Consider the following 19,007-nt stretch of genomic DNA (forward strand, 5'->3'; position numbering starts at 1 on the left):
TTAGATTAGGCACTATTCCATCTGTTTGGCTGTAAGACCATAAATGAACTCCAAAGATCTGGCTTTGCATATTTTTGCTCTGGTAGAGAGGAAGTAGAAGCTCTGAGCTCCGAGTTTATTTAGGTGCAGCCTAAACTAATTTGTAGAAAGGAGCGGGTGCAGAGAGCAGATTTGCTTCTGCCGCTTCTCTGTGAGGCATCCGAGCAGAACGCCACAGAAAAGAATGATAGGGAAGGTGGGATGAGGGTTAAAAAAAACTCTCACCCTCAACCGTTTCTTCTTCCTCAACCCAGTGCTTCCTTTATCACTGTTTGTCCTTTTTTCTCTTTTTTTTTAAAAACACTTTCATCCTTTTTGCCGTTTCTGTCTTGTCTGTTCCGTCTATTTCTTTTCATTCATTTTTATTTTTGTTCAGTTTTGCTTCGTTTCTCCAATTTAATTCATCTTGGTAATACTCCAACATTTATCAAACTCCTTCTGTGACTGGTTGAGTTTGATTGCTCGACTCGTACCCTAAAAGGTTAGCTGTATTTGTCTAGATTCTGTTAACTATTCAACATTTATTCAGGTAGCTTGTGTTGGCCTGTGTGATATAATTGCATGTCAGATTTCATAGCAGGAAGCCTTCTGTGAGAGTTTTTCACTCTTTTCACATTTAACCTTTTACCTGTTATAGTTTTAGATCCGCTAAAGAGAAATTCACAATGTTCTCACTAAAAGAAACAAAAAATATATATATATATCTTTCAATTATGAAGCAAAGTTGCTTAATCTAACCTGCCTAATCATGACCTTGTTGGGTAAACTGCAAATTTGCTGCAGTAAAATTTATCTTTTAGTCTGTACTTGATACCTTTAACCATATTTTGTAGCAGATTGTTGTGAGCAGTGTGCATCTAGACGGGCTATCTACAGCAGAGCACTAGCTGGCAGAATATATTTCACCAGTTTGCAAGGTTCCCAAAGTTTTCCACAAATTCATCATAATTACCATAAATTTATGGAGCTTTGCAGCAAAGATCTGTTTGCAGATGCCAGGTCCAGAATCCCAGAATATCATTAATAACTTCCTTCCTTTAGGCCACAAAACAGTTTAATATGTTTTGAGGCACGTTGAGTCAAATTCAAAGGGAGAAAACATTCATCACACAGAAAAACAAAAACAGAGATGGTGACTAAGCTCTGCAGCTTTGACTTGTCTCTAAAGATTTGAGACTCGACTCAGGCTGGAGGTCTGGGACTTAAGTCTCATAAACAATATTTTTTCTCATGTAATTAGCTGAGGGTAAACGTAGATCATTTGAGTAAATGAATATTGTTGCTCCCTCTTGAGTTGCTGTAGTGTTTACAAATGAGTGGATGTCATAACAGCGTTACTCTCGGTGTGCATGGTATCTCCCTAACGTATCTTTACAATAAGTGCCAATAAAAGGAGTTTTTATGGCAGCTTCCAAGTTTACCTGTTGTTATTTTATGCTGCTATTGAACAAGCATTTACAGAAAGGACACCAGAGCTATGCCAGAAGGGTGCATTTCTTCTTTTAAAAGGGTGTGTTTGAGTCATTAGCAGGTAGATTTGTCAGGTTATTGGATGTTAATGGTTCATGTTTGTTGTTTGACCGTAATAATGAGCTCTCCTTCAAGTAACTTTGAGTCATTTCAGAGCAAAATATCCTGTTCTCTCACTGTTAAGCTAGTTTCCTTACAAAATAACTTCCTGTTTTTTAAAAAGGGTTAATGATTTAAAAATATAATCTGATGAAGTTGTGTATTTTAGGCATACTATACCAGAAGGTATGGTAAAAGTAATGCATTTTCTCTTTAGGTTCTTATAGTTTCATGATAATGGTTAATTTATTGTGACACTTCTGTAATTTCTCACCAGTTTCTTAAAATCATTAGAACTCTTTGATGTGTGGGTTAAATATATTCTTCGTTTCAGACCTGTTTGATTGATTTTGTAGAGGAAAATGTGTTAAAACAAGGAGATGCTGCATCTTTTTTAGCAAGAGATAAGCTAGACTATGGTACTGTGCCATTTTTAAAAGGGAGTCTCATTAAAAAAACATGTCAGCCAGGAAAAAAAAGGGATTTATAGTACAGTGGAATGTTGATGACTTTGGTTATTCTCATTGTATCGCCCTGAAAGTAACATTATTGTACCGTTGTATAATCAGATGCAATGCATGTATGTGTTCATGTGTGTGTCAGGGAGAATGGATGACTCATTAAAGATTCATAGACGGCATTCTAGCACATTATTCTCAACATCAATATTGCATTGGATGCCTAAATGCATTTGTTTCAAGGCACCTGGGTTTAGCCTGGATGTAATGCTGGTCCTGCAGGTTGGACCTTCCAAAGATGGCAACTGGTCACATAGAAATTGTTTAAATATCCGTTTTTAGGATGTTTGCACAGGACGTGATATTTAAGCCTGTCGCACTTGATTGGTCAATATATTTACAGTGTTGTTGGGTGTTGTTTTGTCACTTAATCTCAAATATTCATCATTTAATTTTTATTTGTCATAAACTCTTTCACTTATTCTTATTATGTTTTAAGACTGTTTTTTTTAAAGTAATATTTTGGAAAATCAGTTTGTTGAACAAATGTCAAAGTTTCTGGATTTTTATATTTTGATTATAGCCACCACAATAATACATTTGTCACGTCTTTGTTTACTTTCTGTTTCTTTCTTTGAGGTATCAGAGGCTAACCATTAGAAATGTAAGCTATGATGCTTTAGCTGTTGTTTTGTAATCTAAAAATATTGATGCAGGAGGAGCTTACATGAGTTAAAGCCTCCCTAAAGTTTAGCATGCCAAACTTGAACCATTTGAAGCACATTCATCTAGTCTCTATAGAAACAGTCAGACATCATTGGTCTGTAAAAAAGTAAACTAGTGGAAACATTCCTAAAAAAAAAAATAAAGAAAGGCTTTAATTTTGTAGCTCTGACATTTTGCTCTTGGGCTTTAAATGGGACTTTTACTTTTAGTTAAAGTAGATAAAGTAGTAAGCTTTTTAACCATGAAAACGTCTGAAAGGATGTGGTGTAAAAGTAAAAGTTTACCTCCTCAGCACGGTGGAGCAGATGTAATGCTGCGGGCCTTGTTAGTATTAAAACAGTGGAAAGTTTTTACAACATATAGTAGACTCGGACAGAAACTTTAATATGAATGCTCATAGCTGCTATTCGCTAGCTGACAATAAGCTTTGAGGGCGCTAAAGGAACTCTTAGATTGAGTGGCTACTCCTTTAAATATTCAGCCAACCTCAACTTTGCACATTAACAGACATTGTAGACGAGAGTCGTGAAACAATGTGGCTCGGTTGCATATTTTCTGTTGCATGTTTGGCTATCTATGAACCCTGTGTAGATGCAATCATGCAGAGGAACGTCATTTCTATAACTTCTTTTTTAATGTCACCTAAAGTTAAAATCTCTCAGATGCTGCCTGTTTCACGACTCAGCCCAGCAAACGATTAAAACAGCAGTTACTTAGCAAAGATTATCCTAGATGTCTTCTCAGTGCCAGGCAGCCCCCCCCCCTCCCTCAAAAAACATTATAACATCCGCTTATCATGTAAAGATATGATGCTTTATCATCCTGCAGCTTGGCTACAGTGTATTTCCTCTCTCCATCTGACTCAACCATTGTCCATGTCAACGCCTCCCTTTCTCTCCCAGTGCCAATCTTCTACAGTCAGATGAAAAATGTGCCCAATATCCCAGAGACAGGACAATAATGACTGGAAAGCAATAGAGGTGAAGCAGACAGATAGCATCTCGCTGGTGATACTGGTCTTTGCTTGGGTTAGCACTTGTGAGGGAGTCAATGGACTTTTTTTTTCACTCGTGCTTTCCTTTATTTGGGACCTTTTTTTTCTTGTTCACTGTAGCTTGAGGTCAAATGTGACTTTTTTGTCATCTTTTGGGGCTTCAAACAAATAAATGTCTTCTTTCCTTATCTAGCCAACAAATCTTAAGATTTATTTAGAAATTAAAGGGATCAATAAAGAGAACAATATATATATATTTTTAAAGCAATACAATTTTGAATCCGTTCTTTTGTGTCGAATTTCTTTTTGGTTCATTCCCATTGGGAGTGACGAGAAGGTTAGATGGAAAGATGGATTGACTGAAACATATAGGATATCTATAGGAAATATAGGATAGATGTAGGTCTTCAAACTAATTGTTTATAAACAACCAGCTTGTTTCTTCCAATTATTATGGTTTTATTCCCACTTAGATCAGTAATTAGATCAAAATGTAAGAAAAATATATTAACATTTTGCATTTAGGATTAAAAAAAAGTTTTTGTCTGTTGATATGGTCTAGTCAGAACTGTGGATAGAAGAGTTTTAGTTTCACCTTTGTTTGTCCGATCATTGATAAATTCATTGAAAAAAATATTCGACAGATTAATAGATTTGTAAAATAAGCGTTAGTTGCAGCCCTAATATTTTCCTTTAATCATTAATTGAGCAACATTGCAGATTAGCGTCATATAAAATGTACCCTTTTCCAAAGAGATGTTTTTTTTCCAGCACATAAAGTAATATATATATATATATATATATATATATATATATATATATTTTTTTTTTTTTTTTTTGCTGCAAGACTTCCTGTATGTTTTATATACTCTATTTGGTTTGAATGTTTTTATCTAATGTACTCTCTTCTTAAGAGTTTAGCTAAAAGCATATTTGTTAAAGAAAAAACGAAAAAACGAAGACATCAAAAGGTTGAATTGGCTGCATTTACTGGTCCACACAAGTAACATGAAAATACATTTCCAAGAAAAATCGTGTTTACAGTTCCCTTTCAGTCCTAGTTGTAGCAGCCGTCTAAGCGTCTTGAGTAAAGGTAGCTTAGATGCATTAGTAGCACACAGGCAGGGAGGCGTGGATTGTGAGGGGGAAATGGTGAATGTAAAAGGCCATTAGGAGGCCCCCCATGTGTCTGTGTGTCTGTGAGTCAGAGCCTGATGATGGATGGAGTGTGCTGACGTGTGCAACCCAGTGGATTGTGAGACTGGACATGGCTGGTCTCTCTGTCTCCCTCCATCTCTCCCCTTCTCCCACTCTCTGACTCCCTCCTTCGTTGCTTCACTTCCTCAGGGCCAAACATGTCATGTTGCCGCCGCTCGCACTTTCTCTTTACTTTCACTCGTTTTCCTTCAGTTTTCTTTTCTCCCCCTAAATCCTAGTTGCAATGCAGGGACGATTAAAGACGTCGGACATACTCGAATTACTCCTACCTGTCATCTTTTCAAAGCTAGGTGATCTGCTTTTAGCAGTCTGTCCATCACCATTCATCACTGTCTATATGTTGTACGCGTTTACACGTGACTGAGGAGCAAAATGTGAGTTTTCTAATAAAAGATGAAAACCTATCACATTGACAGATTAGTGTGTGCTTGTAATGTGAGGAATAGCAGAGCTCAGAGGTAAGAAACTTATATAATATTCATGCCTGCAGAGTATACACTTGTGGATATTTGAATTATCATAATGAGGAGTGCAAAAACCTGAGAGGGCTCAAAATGAGTTATAACTCATAAGTTTAAATCCCTACAGGGGTTTAAAAAGATGATAATTTTAAAAGTACTGTCATTGTTCCCCATTTTAACCAGAAAAATGTTTCACCCAAGAGAAATTTGTTTCTAATTAGGTCCTTGTTTTGGATCCATTTTATACAACCAACATCTCCAGCTTCTCTTAGCCTCTCCGTCTCATCAGATGTATCTTTTGTGCATCTCTCTGCATCTATCCTAGGCAGATGTTTATAAAGATATCCCTCCTCTTCATTGCGTTGACATAATTTACTTACCTGCTCGCTCGCTCTGTCAGTTCTATGTTTATTCTACTTCGGCTTGACTGTTTTGATATCTGGCAGAGAATCTCTTTTAGGGGTTTCAGGGATTTTCTTCCGTAGTCAATCAAGCGTACTGTCACCTAGTTGGAACCGTGTTGCTAGGAAACTAAGAAAAACCCAGTGACAGGGTTCAAATTCTGGTCCTGCATCTGCAGAGATTCTGCTGTGAATGCTGCCTCACAATTATTATTGCTATTGATAATCAGAGGGGTTTATCCTAATTTTAAGTTATTAGAAAGTAAAGAAACATCTGATTGTTATCCGATTAGAACTCTTAATTTTGTCTTCTAAACTGTTTCATCTGCGGCCCTTTATTGCAACTTTTTAAAATTACAGGAAGCAACCTGGGAGGTGTACAGTATGGATCACCTGCATGGCCTGAGGTGTATGAAATCCAGCAGCTAAATATGCAGACCGCTTCTACGGATATTTACCTAAAATCGGTTCACTTTAATGAGTTCAGTGAACCTCGATGTTAAACCATGATGTACCCCTACCGTGTTGAAAACAGAACGCTACGGGACTCGGGAACATTGAAAATCAGCAGTGTTCTCAGGAGTGATAAATCATGCCTCTGTGTAGTCTATATTGGTAGTCAGCATAAGATCAAAGCCATGCTTGGCCACAGTTCCTATTAGGAAATGTTTTTCTGTGCATTTGGCTAAGTTTATTATGTACTTATGGTTGGGCTTATCTGCGGTGGAAAGCCTTTAAAATCTTTGAAAACGTTCTAAGATATTTCTATCTATCTATTGTGGCTTAGGTGATATATAACAGGTGATGTTTCATTTAAAAAATAGACATTTTTTGTAGCTTTAGTAACAGAACTGTGTAAATTCATTAATCAGCGTAGACATACCTCATATATTCCATGATTATTGACTTTCCAGGCTTTTTTCTTGACTCTTTGTTTTGCTTATAGCTGAACTTTGTCCTAAAGACGGAACTGATGATCAGATAATCAAACATTTGAAAAAAATGGCCATGTCCTCTTAACTTTATGAAGGGAGGAGTGCCCATGTAGACACTCATCTAGACTGATGCTCAGGTTTCAGTCAGTTCTCCCAATGAGCATCAATTACTGTTCCCAAAATTCACATTTTATCATCTGTAGAAACCAGTTCTTGTTAACCCTGTATGTTACACCCCTTCTGCTTCATTTACTTTTTACTTTTCTCGACTACCTGCACCCCACTTAACATGTTCTCATCTGGTTGTATCTCAAAAAAAAAAAAAAAAAACAGGAAACAATTTTTTTCCTTAGAGCTGGGAATAGACAGGAAATGGACTCTATCAAAGTTAGACTTTTAAGAATATTAAAATTCTTATCTTCTCAGGTATGATGCGGAGAAGGCCCGGGCATCAGCTCACGTTCAGGCTGAGGCTGAGTCCAAAGTCAGGGAAGAAATATCCAAGATCCTCTCTGCGGAGCGCGCCCTAACCCTAGACAGCCTCCAGCAAGCTATCATTAGGGAGCAGATCAGCAGTGAGGATGAGAGGCTTCGTACTCAGCTACTTGTAAGTGTTCTCTTTCTGATACATTAAACAGAAGCTAAAGTGAACTTTTGCTTTAGCTGCTGCACTTTTTTTCGTTTAAGTGTATAGATTTTTTAGGAGTGGGTGTTTGGGATGTAAATGGGTTTGTGCCACTTCAACTTTCCTTTTTCAAATGAGTAGAAATGCTGTGTGAAGAGATTTGTGTTAAAATAATTGCTGCCACATGCTGCTTTTTCTACTACATTATGTTTGGAAAAGCAAAGATTGCAGCAATTTGGTTATTGATTGTGATTAATCTTCCAATAATTTGCCGTTCTTCAACAGGCTTCTTCAATAAGCCTTTCCTGTTCCTTCTGACACAACTAATGTTAATCAGGGACTGGGTTTCAGTTTGCTGCTCTAACATTGGTTTTGATAAATTTAAGAAAAACTTATGTTTTAACAAAATATCATCTGAAAGGGATTTATCATTTGCTTTGAAACAAACATAGAGCATTATACAGTGTTATTTCTAAAAAAAAAAAATCAAAGTTTTGCTCTGTCTGTCAATGTTCACATTCAAAGCTTTTAACTTACTTCAGCTTGTTTATGTAGAGTTAATTCAGCTTAAAGCAGTTTTCTTTTACTTTTAGAATACTTTATCTAAACCATAGTTTTAGTCTAATTGTCTCCTTTTTCAGAGAATTTGCAACGTTTTTTGCATCTTTTTTCAACTTAATGCAAAAAGCTAAAAGTACATTCTGTGCAGTCTTTTAACCTGCACTAAGAGCTGCAGACAGAGTGGATATCATGATGGACTGGGAGCTCCAGCAGCCTCTCTGAGTCTATGAGCATCATAGTAAAACGTGGAACAGTGTTATTCTTAGCAAAAACCTGATCATGAGAATAATGAGCAATAACCATAACAGGATTCTAAAAGTACTACAAAATAAATGGGAATTGCAAAAAAAAAACTGGCTAGGCTTTTTAAATAGTATTGCTGTCATAACCTTCCACTATACAACAGCAACAATCTGATGTGGTCAGGGGATGATGATACAGATAGTATAAAATGCATGGATTAGAGCCATAGGATAATACCCGGGATTAACTGTAAAATCAATCATCATTCTTTTTAAGTATCCTGTTTCCATATTAAAGTTAAATGTGTGATAAAGCATAGCCTGTTCAGCTTTAGTAAAAGTTTGAGTCAGACCATTATTTGAGTTTTGACATTCTTCATTAGATCTAGTGAGAGCCCATTTCTTCTGCATAAAGATTGGCTTAATTTTTCTCTGCTTTGTCAAACAGAGAGCTCAACTTATTATTATCCATTAATGTTAATGAGACAACTGAAACTTCTGCACCATACTGTGTAAAATACAAAGTTCACTATTTCTTTACTTCTGTATTCAGAAGCACTGATAAGAAGATAAACTTTCGCAAATCTAAGTATGTAGAAGGGTAAATGTGATTTAAGCAAGCAGGTAGGGTTTTGAATGTCTCCTGGTTGCCTGGGATACATGTCTCTTAGTGCTTCAGACCCCTTTTCACTGTCAAAATTCTTGGATTAGAAATATTGTCAGTTTGATGTGTATAAGCATGGGCTATTAATGTATGTTGTGATTGGCAGCCTCTTTCCAATGTCTACCAATCTGATGGATGGATGGATGGATGGATGGATGGATGGATGGATGGATGGATGGATGGACGGATGGATGGATGCAAGGAAAGCTGTGTTGCATTAATAAAAAAAATCTTTGAGAAGATTTTAGAGATACTTCAGTTTTAAGTTCACACTTAAACACTGGAATTGGAAAGTATTTATTTTCTTTTGAGGTTAAGGTTGAGCTCGGGTAGATCCAGTTTCCACTGATTGACCTTGTAATATTTCTACAGCTTATTGAAATCTATTTGTAATAATTCAGATTGAGCAAGATTTGAAAACTGTGTCATCTATATAAGATGTTATTAATACCTGTGAATGTCAGAGAACAAACCAAACATGGAGTCAAAGGAATTATCCATGGACCCCTGAGAGAATATTTTGTTATTGTACTGCTTTCATTGTCAATGTCTCCTTCATCTGTCAATGGGAAACCTGTGATCCACCTCTACTCTTCTTCGAGCTGCCCAGTTTGCTTCTTCAAGCAAATCTTTTCCAACTTTAAGATGTGTTCTTAGTCCAGCACACTTAAAACAAATGGCTGGATTACATTACCAGCATACAGGTTCTTCAGAGTCCAATATTTCTATTCAAGTGTGTTTGTCAGGGACATTTCTAAAAGAGTCAGGACACTGGCCCTTGAGCACTCGAGTTACATATCCCTGTTCTAGAAGGATAATCATCATTGCAGCAATTCACCATCATCTACCCGTATGTTACAAATTCCTGACAGAAGTTGTTCCTTTAGTAAAAGCCCTGAAGGAAGCTTAGACCGTGAGAAAACTACATTCTCTTGTCTGATGAGGCCAAATTGAATGTGTGACATGAAAAAAAAGGCATCATGCTCAGTGGAAACCAGACATTGCTTGTTACATGGTGAACACCATGCCTACTGTGAAGCACGGTGGCGGGAACATCATGCTATAATGGAGTTTTTTCAGCAGCAGGGACTGGAGATCTGTCAGGATTGAGGGAAGAATGGATTTATTAATCTACAAACACATCCTAGGTGGACAGGCTTCAGGATTCATCTTCAACCAGGACAGGGCTGAAAAGCATCCAGACGTGGAGTTAATGATTTCAAGGCCAACTGTGTGAATGAATTTTAGTGTCCCAAAAAGAATACAAACTAAAATGTGAATACTTCTGGAAAGATTTAAGAAATGGCTGCAAGCTGATGTTTTGCATCTAACCTGCTGGAGCTTGATAGATTTTGTGTCGAAGAATTAGCAAAAGTACCCAAAGATGCATTAAATGTGCCAACCGGTCTGTAAATGACATGACGCCCACTGCAAGAACGCTCCGCCTTTGCGGAAACAGAAGCCAGGGAAAACAATGCTCCGACAAAATCAGCATAATTTTAACAGCTTCACAATAAAGAGCAACATTACCTGAGGCATTTAATGAGGCATTTTGCCTGATCAGCAAACAGGACGCCAAAGATAGCAGGTCCTTTTTTCCCCAACAACAAGTAAGTGAAGTTATTTCAAGGCAGCAACAGACAAATCAATGTTAAAGCCCAACGTCTACACACATAGAGGGAGAATAATAATGGACACAGTCATGTTGGCTGTGAGTGTAGCTGTGTCCGACGCCTTTTTTTTAAATTGGGGGAGTGAATATAGTCTGTAAACAAAAATAGGGTGGAAATTAAAGCATGCCTATAAATCACATGGCCTTGTATATACTTTTATTACTAAACCCATTCGTAGTTAATTAGCCAGCAAAAGCGTTTTCCAAGCTAAACATGGATGAGCTGTTGGTTACCTTCGTCCAGATGAATAAACAATAACTTCTGTTAAAAAGTGTGGTGTAGATCTGGTCATGCCGTCAACAGCAGGCTTTTTATTCATCTTTTACAATGTCCAAGACTCCCTTATAGTTTTGGAAATAAATTCCACTGTTTCAGCCTCTAAATACTTCGGCTAATGTGTCTCTGATTTGCTTAATCTCCACTGACAGCATTTAATCTTTCATTTAATGTCATTTAAACTAAATTCTAATGTCCCCTATGCCGTCTTACCGTATTATTATATTGCCGTATTATAGTCTGAGTGTGCTCCTGCAGGGGAAAGCCGTTCGGCTTTGGGATCACTGATTGGTCTGTTGCTGACAGACCTCTTGGACTGATTGGCAGATGGCGTTATATGAATTGGTTGCAAAGGTACAACAATAAGTTATAGACCAATGAATATTTATGTACATGTAATTTATTATTTATATTCAATTCATTTCCAGAAAAAAACATAATTAACAGGCGTCCCTTTCTAATGTATTTCTTTTCTGGCTTTTGGTAGTCTGACAAATGTTTGGTCTATTTGGGTGCAGGGATACTGTATCTGTAAGCAGTAATTCATAAAATTACTCAGACCTTGTGGTATTTCACTACCAGAAGTACAGAAACAGTGTCATTAAAGCTTTATATGTCCACTACACACTCATTGTTTATTGTAAACATTTAACAGTAAGTGAACTAATCTGCTTTAGCTGGATATCATCCCTTGGTTGTGGTGAAGAATGTTCTCATTTTGGCCAGCTCGTGTCTTTATTTCCTGCAAATTGCTCTCATAAACAATTTTAGAGGAGCATTCTTACCACATGCAGGCGGTGTATTGTTTACTAAGGAAAACACATTTTCCCTGGAGTGTGGCTGCTGTTTACAGACCTATGCTATTGATTATATAGCTCATTTCACACGCTTATCGCAGTAATAGGAAAATGAATTATTTCGTTTAGACAGAGTAAGAGTGAAGCGTGGATGTGATTCCTACCGCTGGACAAATAAATGATGAATCTCTTATGTGAAACTGTACTGGAGCTGAAGAAAAACCCATCAGAGAAGAATAGTGGGGGAGGTAGAGCCATGGTCTCGATGTTTTCCCCTCAGTATCTGTGAAGAAACCTATTTGAGTTATAGTTTGCTTAATTTGATGGCACCTAATATGGGAGTAATAGTGAGAGCCAAAAGTGGTATATGGCTTGCCACTTTTGAAAAATAGTATATGCCAGTTGAAGTGGCATAAATTCATTGTCTTTGCTTCCAGAACTACTTAAAAGTATTTGCAGTTTGTCAGCAGAGGCATGCCCAAACTATTTATCTCTTACACATTTTCACCTTTTCACTGCTGTTAATTTTGTCTGCTTGGTCTAATATATGGTAAGAGTAAGTTGGACATTTATTCTCATTGTCCACAATGTTTGCACAGTAATGCCCAGAGCTGGTGAAGTCAAGTTTGACAGACTGCTTAATCATCACTCCACTGTCTCTTGCCATATCCAGAGCTGTTCCTGCTCTGTTTGATGATGTTTTACTAAAAAACAGGGAGATAACTACTTGAAATTCTATATTAAATTTAGTGTTGTCAATTTTGTTTGGTATCTTCACTTTTTTTTTTATGGAGTACACCGTGGGCCTGGCACTTTGCATTTCTGTCTCTTTCATGCAGTGGCCATTCAAAATGGCCCTTCCCAGTCAAACGCTAGTGAATGGCAACCCACTTCAAGCCACTGGAATTACCCCCTCTAATCTAAGGGGGCCAGCCAAGGGCCCATTAAGGAAAGTGGGGAAATTTTGAATGGCTACTACTGCAGTTTTGACACTTTAATGTAGCGTCACAGTACTGTAGTTGTCCGGCCACCCTTGTCCACAACTGTTCTAGTGCAAGAAGTGCATTATTGCCTAGCCAAGACATTCAGCCATGAATATTTCTGCATCTGTTGGTGATGATTTGGTATAAATAGTAATAATGCACTCCTGTGTTATCATCAGTAAATTTAACAATCTCTGTTTTATCTGGACATTCTTGACCCAGTAACAGGTACTCCTTGCCTTTTTGCCGCCGTGTTCAGTTACAAACACTGACTCCTGGTTAAAACTTTCTGTCATTCCTCGTTTTTCACCAGCAACTATTTTTTTCAATGGGCATGCAGGTAGCGCAGTGGTTAGTGCGCACAACGTATGTAGGCCTTAGTCCCCGACGTGGCCAACCTGGGTTTAAATCTGACCTGTGGTCTTTTGCCGCATGTCTCTCCCTCTCTCTCTCATACCCCCTTTCATGTCAGCCTACTATCAGAAAAAACGAGCCACTAGTGCCGTAAAAACTCAAAAAACAAAAGAGAACAATATTCTTTTCAAGGCTATCTTCATTGAAGCAAATGTCACGTTAAAGAATGCAGTTAGAGCTAACCGTCCTTAGTCACATCCAAACACAAAGTCTCTAAAAGCTTAAATGCCAAACTGCAAACTGCACCGGGTAGTTCCATGCTGTATTTTTTTACCCAATAAGCTCAAAGAATTTTACTTAATGTCCCTCCCTTTAGTGAACACTTTACACAGGAGCCTTTTCAGATGCATACCGTGTAGAATTTTAATTGTACTACATGTATTATTCTGGCTTTTTCCAGGTTAGGTAGGTTGATCCCTCCAATATAATTTGAGGGAAAATACTAGACTATGGATGGATTCCTGACCCCCCTTACTGTATACTGAAGCCTTGTAAAATACCAAGTGCTTTCCTATGAAGCAAAGTGGCTAAAGTTGCTGCCACAATTTTAACCATTGCCTACTCAATTCTTATTCGTATATATGTAACTTAAAGTTTTATTTGATCAAATGATGTAGTAATGGAGAATCTAATGCAAATCACCTTAAAATTCCAAGTCATTATGACTGATTTCCTTGTAGAAAAAAAAACTTCTATTTGTAAAGGGAGAAAAATAGATGATACAGTAGTTAAACAGTTAAAAAAAAAATAAAATACATTTTGGATTAAATATTTTTAATGTATTAGATGTATCGGTTGCAATTCAAACTGAAATGTTCATATTTGCAAACAGGATTAGGGACCCTTCTTGTTGTATTCAATGTTGACCTCATGTAAGTCCTCATCAAACTAGGAACATCTCGGCCTCTTAAAGATACATATTGACCCATCATAATTATAGCTGCATCTACCAAAGATAAACAACAGATCCCTGACAAAAATGGCTGAGTTTGTAAGAGCCACAAGAGCACCTGCAAACGCCGATGACAGCCTGCAGAGAGCGAGTCAGTTATGTATCAAAGTGATGTAGCTGTTGTGGGACCCAGAGAGGAGAATAAAATTCAGGCTTCACATTCCCTGTCGCTACCTGTAGCTTTTTGTACTTTACCAGGCCTTTATACCTCAAAGAAGCTGGCGTCAGTGGTGAAACTGCAGGGTTTTTGGTGGAGGGGTAATTCTCTAATACTGCAATGGTACATTCAAAGAAGATAATAATAAGAAAGGATTTCATTCAACTTAGATATCAATCATATGTATTTGTAAACATGTTTTTTGATGAACAAAATCTTCTTGGCTTTAAGTTGGGACTGGTTCTGGGCTTCTCTCCACCCAGGAAGTCGGCCCTGGTTGGTCCCCTCATATGCTTGGAAGTTATGTGTTCAAAGCTACTTTTAGGCCTTAAGCAGACTTTGAAACTCTATATAGTTTTTACAGCATTAACTTTGCATTCAACCATTCCATCTATCCAAGTCTTTGTTTCAATATTTTTTGAGTTTGTGCCAAATCAAGTAATTTCCCTTCCAGTTTTTCTTCGGCTCCTCACAATAGGAATAATATAGCTGAAGAATTATTGTCAGACAGTTTTTCTTTTCTTTTTTTTTGTGTTGCTGTTTTAAAGCGCACCCTCATGCACTGTGAGTCTGTGTGATAATTTCTTCCATATGAGTGTTCTTTGGAGTGCCGAAGTTTTAATAGAATCCGACGGGTTATCAGTGGAGGTGCAGTGCGGTTTGCAGCACTCGTGTAATTGTCAAGCCAGACGCTTCCACACAGCCAATGTTCTTTTCAACTTGAAATTGACTTTTTTTTGCGTTCTTTAAAGAGAGTCTCTCACCCAAGACGTCTCTCGCTCTTTGTCATTTCTCTCTGTGTTCGTCAAACTCCAGGATTGCCTGCTAACCAGAGCGAACTCATTTTTGATGAAACATAAAACATGTTTGTCTTTTGTGTGTCTCTGTGTGTGTGTATTTCTGCTGCATTATTTTATTTCTGTCTTTTTTTTTTATTTACTCAGGGACTTTTTTGTGAAAAATCATATAAAGATTAACTTTTAAGATACAAACCTGTTCATTCAAACATGTTAATTTTGACCGTTGTTTTAACTTTTGCAAAAGCTTCTTTGAACATTCCCTTTTATCATGTAGAAAGCCACTTCTGCAGAGGTCCTACATGCAATTAAACTCATATTATTGTAATGCATATGGGCATCTTTAATACAGAGTAACAGAACCGAGCTTTTTTTTACAAAGTCAATGATGTAATAAAATGAAACCTTGAGAGTTGGGCTGAAACAATTCATCGGTTTAATTGTGATTAATCGATTATTGAAGTAATTGTCAACTTATTTAGTAATCAATTAATTGTCAACTAGAAATTATAGACTAAAATATGGCTTTAGCTGACAGAGCAACTCATTTAGAGCTGTAATTATATCAAAATTGTAAAAAAAATATATATATATATACAAAGATTTTGCAATAAGATCAGAAAGACTTGTTCTTCTGTAAATATGCTAAGATTTGTTTCACTTGATTTAAATTTTGTAAAAGGTTTTCTTTAAAAAACCTTTGGCTATCAGAACAATGACAGGTTAATCGATTTGCAAAATAACCGCTAGCTGCCATCCTACTTGAAAGCGTGTCCTACCATGTAATCCTGTTCCAAGCTCAGTTCATTCTATCGCCCCATTTAAACTACCCTCTGAAGACTGATCCATGCTGAGCTTGGATCAGTTACCTGTGCCAAGATCAGTTCCTTGCGACCGTTTACACACCACTCTAGCACGGTTCCTCGCCTCCTAGTGGCAATCTATGGTACTACTGCTCTCTAGAGGTAGACAAGCAAACCAACATGGTGGTGACCGTAACATTCAGGACGTTTGCAGAGAATCAGGTGAAAAACGGCACCCTTTGGTAAATTTACTTGACAAAGTCATCTTTTGGGAAGTGGATACGATAAATGATAATCTAATCAGGGCTTGCAGATGCAGGAAACATGAACGCATGTTGAGGCTCATCAAACTGCTAAGCAGAATCAACACAGGCAGTCATGTGGCATGGTGGGGAAGCTAGTAATTTCATGAATGTCTGATATTTCATGATTACGGAGGCTGACTGTAAGGAGATGATGCGGCCTGCTAATGCACTCTTTGGTATCAGAGAATGTGCCACAACTGAACCATGCCGAGCCGTACTGATGAAGTAGTAGTATCATATTAGCACAGGTCAGTTGTGTCTGCAGTTGTGTCTGGTGCGGTCCGGTTCAGTTGTGTGTACCATTTACATTCAAAAGTTATCTCCGTTACTGTGCTCGGACCACTTTCGGCACGGTTTCAAAAGGGTAGTGTAAATGGGGCTTACAGTATGTCTTTGAGCTAGAGAGACTGAAGTCTTACACAAAGTAGTCAACTGTTAGAAAGCCAAATGACGAAGAAAGCCTGATTTGGACAAGGAGGGTGTTGACTGACATCGAAACCCTAGAAATAAACATATTGACCCACTGTGAAATTTACCCACTTAGTTGTTTGAAAATAGAGGACAGTTTTATGTTCAGATACAAAGATATTGAGCCATTTGACCACAAAGACAAAAAATATGCTTGAAAGAGTTGAGATCAGTTGCTTAAACTCAAACGAATGTTGTAGCAGAGCTTAGACATGATAGTGGCTGCAACATGCTGGGGGCTGCACAAAACAGAATATGGAAGACAACCTCTAAACTTGGCAAGTTTACCCTGAATGAATAACTAGATGTTATTTATATATTTACCTGGTTAAGATGAGTCTGTTTGAATTGTCCTTACCTTAGCATGATTGATCATCCCTGCTTAAACTATGTCTCAAATTATTGTGACTGCAGAACAGCAATGAACATTTAGAATTTTTTGAATACAGAAAAAACTTGTGCTTTGAAATTGTTTATTAAAATTCATAATTGTTTTTATTTATACTGTCATTCCACTCAACAAAATAGAATAATTTACAGAAATCAATAACTAATGATATTCAGTTCCATGAGTCTATATAAACAGAATTAACCATGTTATTAATGGAAAAAAAGAAAACAATCTACACGGATAGAGCTGTCTTATGGCAGCTATGTTTTGTTCCTCTTTCAGCATGTATTGACTCGTTCTGCTCATTAAGATACAGGTCACAGTGAGTGGTAGGACCCCATACGTGTCCTCCTTCTTCAGTCTCAATGAGAGCGAGGCTATGAGCAGTTATGCCTCCCCACGCTCACCTATAATGGCCTTAACCTCAGCTGCCACAACCACACCAATTACACTAACATCCATCCTAGAGATGTGCCTCTGGACACTTGAATAGACAAGGTCTGTTATCATTCTAGTATAGATTTTTTTTCCTACTTTTTTATTTTAACATTCCAGTTATTAGTGATGGAGATATAAGTATCCCTGTCATCAAGTTGTTATTTTTAAACACTGAGAGAAATAAACAGTTTATTTTTGATATTCCCTGAATTTGAAAATTTTAAGGGCTCATAGAAAACTAACCCTGCAGTTTTAATTTCCTTGGCAAATTTGGTCTTGAGAATTTCTTCATAATAAATCAGATTGATTGCAGTCGGACCGATTAGTATTTTGACCAGAAATTTTAATTTTCTTCTGACTTTTTAGCTCTAAGTCACAAATGTTATGTTTGTTTATTTTATGTCCAAGTATTACTTTTTACTTTTAGTTTATTAAGTTCGGCTTGATGTTTTTCTCAAGGGAAATGATCTTGACAACATTAATTATATAAAGATTGTATGAGTGTTTAATGATTAAGTTCCACGTGTACCCAGGGTGCTGGGTGATTTGAACCACCCCAGTAGGACTGCTTTCGTCTTCGTTCATTCCCTTCCTTGTCAGGTTGACTGGCAGCCGCCAGCCAGCAACTCTACCGGTAATTGAAACTTCACACCATTGTTGGCAGAGCTGTTTGTTGCTGTCGTTGGTAATGTTAGGGTTGTGGTGCTCTGTTCTCTAAAGGGAAAATGTTCTGCGTCACTGGTCACACATGTAACACCACTCAGGGGAGGCCAAAGCAGAGAAAATTGGAACAAAGGCGTACACCAAACATGGGGTTTGTTAGAAGCCTTCCATGCAAGAAAAGAAAAAAAACAACTTATATTTGATCTTAATGATTTGAGGAAAATTGTCTGTGTAAGGAAAAAAAAAAACACAAACATATATACATACATATACTGTATATATATATATTTTTTTATATATATATATATATATATATATATATTTAGATATATATATATATATATATTTAGATATATATATATATATATATATATATATATATATATATATTTAGATATATATATATATATATATATAGATATATATATATTTAGATATATATATATATATTTAGATATATATGCTGTAAACACGCAGAGAGCGAGAGAGTCATAAAAGTCCTTATTCAAAGCCTACATCCATCTGTCAGTCCACATCTTTATTTTAATGAAATCATAGACCTTTGCCATTCTCTCTTTTTATTTTCTACAATTCCTCTCCCCACTGAGCCACACTGGTCCATTGTTTAATCAATCACCAGTTCTAGCATCTCACACAGAAACAGGGCTCCAACCTTCAGGCAGACTTTTCAATCAAACCCAAAGTCATCAATCTTCCCTCACCCCAAACATTGGTTTTGGTGGAGTAATAGTTTTGTCTACAACTGGTAACTGGTCCAAAACAGTTAAATCATAACGTGACTTTGTCCTTCTTTGGCAGCCTGTGTCCAGATTTCATTTAATAAAGCTTCACTACATTTAAAATTGCACATTAACTTAAATGGGCTTAATTTTTTGGACTATTTAACATTGACACATAGTCAGTCATCCTTGAATTATAGTAATAGAAAATGTTTCTGTTTCAGTCGCTTCAGGAATTTAAAGTAAACAACATGCTA

The 19,007-nt window shown here is 37.0% G+C and overlaps 1 protein-coding gene across 3 annotated transcripts in view; it reads left to right on the plus strand.

Moving 5' to 3' along the window:
- chchd3a (coiled-coil-helix-coiled-coil-helix domain containing 3a) overlaps positions 1–19,007 on the plus strand; it is a 108,310-nt gene that overhangs the window by 28,976 nt on the left and 60,327 nt on the right. For all 3 annotated transcript variants that reach the window (XM_038298555.1, XM_038298548.1, XM_038298562.1), the window contains exon 5: positions 7,228–7,408. In XM_038298555.1, the coding sequence (XP_038154483.1) occupies positions 7,228–7,408 (181 nt within the window). The remainder of the gene's footprint in view (positions 1–7,227; positions 7,409–19,007) is intronic.

This window comes from Cyprinodon tularosa, unplaced genomic scaffold (genome assembly GCF_016077235.1).
Source record: "Cyprinodon tularosa strain WSP-4 unplaced genomic scaffold, ASM1607723v1 ctg111, whole genome shotgun sequence".
Lineage (NCBI taxonomy): Eukaryota > Metazoa > Chordata > Actinopteri > Cyprinodontiformes > Cyprinodontidae > Cyprinodon > Cyprinodon tularosa.